This window comes from Salvelinus namaycush, chromosome 21 (genome assembly GCF_016432855.1).
Source record: "Salvelinus namaycush isolate Seneca chromosome 21, SaNama_1.0, whole genome shotgun sequence".
Classification (NCBI taxonomy): Eukaryota; Metazoa; Chordata; class Actinopteri; order Salmoniformes; family Salmonidae; genus Salvelinus; species Salvelinus namaycush.
This window is the reverse complement of record NC_052327.1, coordinates 32,401,325-32,408,211: the sequence shown is the minus strand read 5'-3', so window position 1 is coordinate 32,408,211 and position 6,887 is coordinate 32,401,325. Positions and strand designations below refer to the sequence as shown.

The 6,887-nt window shown below is 44.4% G+C and overlaps 1 protein-coding gene across 1 annotated transcript; it reads right to left on the bottom strand.

Annotated features, from left to right (window-relative positions):
- Window positions 1–342: 342 nt before the first annotated feature.
- On the bottom strand, window positions 343–3,224 carry LOC120066299. Its single transcript, XM_039017585.1, has 3 exons — window positions 3,097–3,224; window positions 2,187–2,448; window positions 343–2,035 (listed from the first exon to the last, which is right to left on the bottom strand). Exons 1-3 carry the CDS (start codon window positions 3,168–3,170, stop codon window positions 1,658–1,660), a joined length of 714 nt encoding a protein of 237 aa, XP_038873513.1. The 5' UTR covers window positions 3,171–3,224; the 3' UTR covers window positions 343–1,657.
- Window positions 3,225–6,887: the final 3,663 nt, after the last annotated feature.

Here is a 6,887-nt window from a genome sequence, read left to right as displayed (position 1 = left end):
ATTCTGGATAATACTCTCCACATGTTCCAGTGAGTTTGTCGAGAAAATTCTAATTAAAGGTACACTCAATTTAAAGGGATGGCTTTAGATAAATGTAATGAAAACCCTATTGAATGAAAACTCCAAGAGAACATCTGTTGGCCAGCAAGTGACAGGGTTTTCAGCTGTTTAATAAAATGTATTCAGAGCGCTCAAGGGAACCACGCATGCAAAGCCATTTACTCAGCTGCATAAGGTAAGTCTGAATACCAACTGCTGAGAAGTGTGTAGGATCAGGCCCTATGTCGGGCCCTATGTGTATCAAAGGATTCATTTGATGAAGGAAGACTGATAAAAACAGAATAATAGAAAAGGAAACCATTTTATTAAATAGAGTTTTGCATATCATCCAAGATTAAAAAGTTACATAAAATATAGTACAGTATAAATATTTTTTTTTACCAGGTGAGTTGACTCAGCACACATTCTCATTTACAGCAACGACTTGGGGAATAATTATAGGGGAGAGGAATGAGCCAATTAGAAGCTGGGTATGATTAGATGGCATATTAGACAGCCAGATTGGGAATTTAGCCAGGACCCCAGGGTTAAGACCCCTACTCTTACAGTAAGTGCTATGGGATCTATTACTGACCACAGATAGTCAGGACACCTGTTTAACATCCCATCCAATAGATGGCACCCTACACATGTCAATGTCCCCAATCACTGCCCTGGGATCTTTTTTTCAGATCAGAGGAAAGGGTGCCTCCTACTGGCCCTCCAACACTACTTCCAGCAGCATCTGGTCTCTCATCCAACAACCCACCAGGACCAACCCTGCTTAGCTTCATTGGCAAGCCAACAGTGGGATGCATGATGGTATGCTGCTGGCATAAGTGCTAATACTGTTAAGAAGAGAATGAGTTGGGATGTGTTCAGTGAGGAATAATATTCAGAACATTGTATATAGAAATGTAATGAAATAGAGCTGACATGACTCACTGCTCTTCAGGATAGACAATCATGTGTTCTATACAATGCATTTCTATCTGAATGCAATGTAACGTTGTCATTGAGAATCCATCTTGGAATGTCATTGAGAACTGATCTCGCCCCCCCTCTCTCCCCTCCTTCCCTCTCTGTCACTGCTCTAACATCAAAACATCTGGTTTCCTGGCAGAGGCTGTCTTAGCTTTCAGGAAAACCTCTCTGTGAGTATGATGACATCACTACACACATGCAGTCTAGTCCTCCCTGGAGCAGGCAGCATTACGCAACGTGTGTGTGTACATTCTGCAATACAGCTGATTCAATGCTTAGTAAACACTTCCCCCTGTGCCACTGACTGACGGGTGTATAATGCTACAAAACAAAGCTGCTTATTTTTCTCTTCTTCATAGAAATAAATATAAATAAAGATACAGTCCTTGTCTAAATAATACAATATAAAATGTCTTAATAACTTAGCGGGAGATGGTGACAGTGGGATGACCTACATTTTGGAGAATCTTCAGACACTATGACCCCACTGTCCAGTCTTGCTTCAACTCATTATAGGATTTCAGCAGATCACGAGTTGATCATAGTTCAGTTACTCAGTGACAGTCACTGTCAGTAACAGTTGTTCAGCATGGCACAAACTGATCTGAGTTCAGCTGCTCAGTGATGATCAACATTAGTAACAGTAATTCAGCTGATCCAGGTTCAGTAGTAACCGACCGAGGTAGCCCTTGAGTCTGTTTAGCGCAACTGGACCCACACTCAGACCATACTTCCTGGTAGTGTCTTTCAGAGCCTCTGACAGCCCTCCCTCTCCTGTCTGTTTCTGCTGGCGGCCTGGGCAGCGTGATATCATCCAGTTCTCCAGCAGACCCCTCATAGTGGAGGTGTCTTCCACCAGCTGTTTGAGGTCTGCCCAGTCTAGGAAGAGCAGTAGGTCCTGGTAGAACCCCATGGTCTCCACTATGGAAGGCAGACTTTCTATATGCTGATCTACTGCAGCTGCAGGGAGAAAAGGGTCCATGCCCTCGATTAGGTTAGGAGATATATCCAGCTGGAGGAAGAGAGAAATGTGATTAATATACAATTAATGTAAGCTATACATGCTGTTACTTTGTTTAATTCGTCAACAAGCTAAAGACTGCATAAATCAGTCCACTAATGATTGACTGACTGGATGACTGATTGATAGATTGGTTGATTACCTTTTTGATCCTAATCACCATGGTTTGAGCAAGGTCTTTGACCTTGGTCCTCACTACATGCAATGAGAGTGAAGCTCCCGCCCCCACGCTGAACAGAGCCAACAGAGAGGACAACAGGAGGGCCATGGAGCAGTCCATATCTGTAGTCTGGATGAATGGGCGTATGTGCCTGAACGTGTGTACCTGTGTCAATATGTGTGCAGGTTTGTGTCTAGAACCTGGTGGTTTCTCTGTGTTTATATAAAGAACAGCACGGGTACTCCTGTAAGAAAGAATATATACATAAGCAGGTTGTTCTACTGTGGACTGTTGTGGAGCACACGTACAATTATCCACTTTAATAATATAAATCTGATAATATTTAAAGTCTAAACTTCAATGTAATGTTTTGGTTGGAGATGAATGTTTGTTTTAGACAAATCAATATTTGGCAGAGGGTCAGCGGTGAAATCCCCACTTAGAGAGAACAGCCTGCCCTCTGATAAATAGACTACAGATAAGACTCACTGTACTACCCCCATCCTACTGAAAACAGACAGAAATTAGTCGATCAGGTTTATCTGATCTACTTGGCTTGCTGAATATTCCACATGCTTCCTTTCAAAGGTTCTCTAAAGTTTAAAGGAACTTTTTTTAAAGTAAAAAGTACATTTTTAAATAACTGGCACGTCACTTCATGAAAGACAATCAAACCAAACCATGCAGTACAGACAAGATAAAGTTTAACCACATCACCTGCTCAAATCTATACATATGATATCAGTAGCACATACTAACACAACAGAGAGAGAGAAAGAAATGAGAAAGGATAATAGACAGAGAAAGAGTGAAAGTGTTATAGAGAATGATAGAGGTAAGATGGAGAGAGTGAAAAAAGGAAGTGTAGAGGAGAGTGGAGAGTGTATCTTACCTCTTAGGGTTTGTGTATGTGTCACTCCCAGGCTCCATCAGGGCTTCTCTTATAGCTGAGGGCAGCTGACTCATCTCTTACTCACCCTCACCTCGCCTGCATCCCCCCTTACACAAACCTCTCCCCCCCACAAACCTCTACCCAAGAGTCCCCTGGTATGGTAGGCAGGCAGGTTCAAAACATAACACACATACACACAGATATGTTGTGTATTTGCTGATTGTGTGGTAATCTGTCAGAGGTTGTCACTGCCTCCCTGTTCTATGTCTCATCTCTCTGTGGATGGAACATTTACGTGTTTGAAAAGTAGGGTGTTCCCTGGCCCACGAGCTCATATCCATACGTCTGTGTGTGTGTGACTACAATACGTGAGTGTCTGTCACCATTAGGCTGGTCCCTATCTCATCGATGCATGTCTCATTGATTCGTACGAGAGAAACGGTTAATGTCATTACAGGGTGATTGAGTACTGCAACACCCAGAACATGGGGACAGGAGGGAGCAGATCAGTGTCTGATGACTGGAGGGTCTGATTATAGCACCGCTTGAGGGACACTGTTATGGTGCCAAAACTCTGGTCATACAGCCCTGGTGGTCCCAGGGACACTATTACAGCAGCCCTGGTCACAGCCCTAATGACCACAGCCCTACTGGTCACAGCCTTTCTGGTCACAGCCCTACCAGTCCAACCAGTCCAGTCTGAGGAAACAGTCTAAAATCCCAATCTGAGAAAGTGGAGTGATCACTCTGATATCATTTCACCAGAGATGCCAAAACATACGCACAAACACACAGGTATTTATGCACGCACATACGCACGCAAGCACAATCAAACATACACTTCTCCACCCCTTAACAACATCATTACTTCCCATTAATTTTGCTCTAATTGTTAGGGCTGTATATGTTCTGGGAACACTTTTGTGAAATAGTTATATATTTGATGTTCAGGACAATTTTTTGTTTATTTTATTAACCAGGTAAGTTGACTGAGAACATGTTCTCATTTGCAGCAACGACCTGGGGAATAGTTACAGGGGAGAGGAGGGGGATGAATGATCCAATTGTAAACTGGGGATTATTAGGTGACCGTGATGGTTTGAGGGCCAGATTGGGAATTTAGCCAGGACACCAGGGTTAACACCCCTACTCTTACGATAAGTGCCATGGGATCTTTAATGACCTCAGAGAGTCAGGACACCCATTTAACGTCCCATCCGAAAGACAGCACCCTACACTGGGGGATATTTTTTTTTAGACCAGAGGAAAGAGTGCCTCCTACTGGCCCTCCAACACCACTTCCAGCAGCATCTGGTCTCCCATCCAGGAACTGACCAGGACCAACCCTGCTTAGCTTCTGAAGCAAGCCAGCAGTGGTATGCAGTATGCAAGCCAGCAGTGGTATGTTTAGACACAGGTCTGTGTTTGGAACACAGGAAGTGAAGAGAGAGAGCGTAAAAGAGAGTTGAGAGAGAGCAAGACAGAGAAAGAAAGAAAGAGCAAGATAGAGAGAGGGTTTGAGAGAGAGAGAGAGTAAAAGAGAGTTGAATGAGAGAGAGGGAGAGAGAGGGAAAGAGTAGGTTTAGAGGGAGAGAGAGTAAATGAGAGTTGAGAAAGAGAGAGCGAGAGAGAAAGAGAAAGGAGAACTTATCTCCATTTCCAGTTCTCTGTTTTCTCTGTGTCTCTCGGGACACTGACGGGGTGGGGGGAAGGAGGGAGGGACGGAGGGAGGGAGGGAGGGAGGAGGGGTTGCTTTCCGTGCGTAAACAGGAATCACACAGGAATCTGGGTAGGAATATGTCCCCTGGCCTCACACACTTACTGTAACTCTACACACACCTCGGACACACGTCACACACATACCTCGGACACACGTCACACACATACCTCACACACATACTCTAAATGTTAATAGTCCAGAAAGTGGGAATCCGGGAGGAGTGAAGAACAGCCTTTGCAATGTTGTAATTTACAGGCAAAGTTCAAATGGCGCCGGAGAGGATGTGCTGTTTTGCTTGTTTTTTCGTATTAATTGTAACTCATTTTGTACATAATGTTGCTGCTACTGGCTCCTATGACCAAAAAGAGCTTCTGGACATCAAAACATTGATTACTCACCTCGAACTGGACAAAGACTTTTTATTTAATGACGGGACATTAAAAACTCTCAAATCTTATGTTTCACTGAGATGTGGCTGAACGACGACACGGATAATATAGAGCTGGCTGGCTTCTCCGTGCATCGCCAGGACAGAGCAGCTACGTCTGGTAAGATGAGGGGCGGGAGTGTGTGTCTATTTGTCAATAACAGCTGGTGTGCGATGTCTAATATTAAAGAAGTCTCGAGGTATTGCTCGCCTGAGGTAGAATACCTCATGATAAGCTGTAGACCACACTATCTACCAAGAGAGTTCTCATCTATATTATTCGTAGTTATCTATTTACCACCACAAGCCGATGCTGGCACTAAGACCGCACTCAATGAGCTGTATAAGGCCATAAGCCAGGGACTTTAATACAGGCCAACTTAAATCAGTTTTTCCTCATTTCTACCAGCATGTCACGTGTAACCAGAGGGAAGGAAACTTGAGACCACCTTTACTCCACACAGAGAGACGCATAAAAAGCTCTCCCCTGCCCTCCATTTGGCAAATCAGACCATAATTCTATCCTACTGGTTCCTGCTTACAAGCAAAAACTAAAGCAGGAAGTACCAGGACTCGCTCAATACGGAAGTGGTCAGATGATGCAGATGCTACGCTACAGGACTGTTTTGCTAGCACAGACTGGAACATGTTCCGGGATTCATCCAATGGCATTGAGGAGTACACCACCTTAGTCACCAGCTTCATCAATAAGTGCATTTACGACTTTGTCTCCACAGTGATTGTACGTACATTTCCCAACCAGAAGCTATGGATTACAGGCAACATCCGCACTGAGCTAAAGGCCAGAGCTGCCGCTTTCAAGGAGCGGGACACTAATGAGGATGCTTATAAGAAATCCCGCTATGCCCTCAGATGAACCATCAAACAGGCATAGCGTCAATACAGGACTAAGATTGAATCCCACTACACCCGCTCTGACGCTCGTCGGATGTGGCAGGGCTTGAACAATATTACGGACAACAAAGGGAAACCCAGCCGCGAGCTGCCCAGTGATGCAAGCCTACAAGACGAGCTAAATGACTTTTATGCTCGCTTCGAGGCAAGCAACACTGAAGCATACAAGAGAGCACCAGCTATTCCGGACGATCACCCTCTCTATAGCCGAGAAAAACCTTTAAACAGGTCAACATTCACAAAGCCGCAGGGCCAGACGAATTACCAGGACGTGTACTCAAAGCATGCACGGACTAACGGACTAAGTGTTTTTGCTGACATTTTCAACTTCTCCTTGACCGAGTCTGTTATACCTACATGTTTCAAACAGACCACCATAGTCCCTGTGCCCATGAAAGTGAAGATAACCTGCCTAAATGATTACCGCCCCGTAGCACACACAGCGGTAGACATGAAGTGCTTTGAAAGGCTGGTCACGGGTCACATAAACAACATCATAATGGAAACCCTAGACCCACTCCAATTTGCATATTGCCCCAACAGATTGACAGATGATGCAATCTCAATCGTACTCCACACTGCCCTTTCCCACCTGGACAAAAGGAACACCTATGTGAGAATTTTGTTAATTGACCACAGCTCAGCATTCAACACCATAGTGCCGACAAAGCTCATCACTAAGCTAAGGACCCTGGGACTAAACTCCTCCCTTTGCAACTGGATCCTGGA

Bases quoted from the DNA above. Each gene is read 5' to 3' on its own strand.
- LOC120066299 (XM_039017585.1), bottom strand. From the start codon at position 3,170: ATGAGTCAGCTGCCCTCAGCTATAAGAGAAGCCCTGATGGAGCCTGGG. The intron at 2,449-3,096 runs GTAAGATACACT...TCTTTCTTACAG, and splicing joins ACATACACAAACCCTAAGAG to GAGTACCCGTGCTGTTCTTT. The intron at 2,036-2,186 runs GTAATCAACCAA...CTCTTCCTCCAG, and splicing joins TGGTGATTAGGATCAAAAAG to CTGGATATATCTCCTAACCT.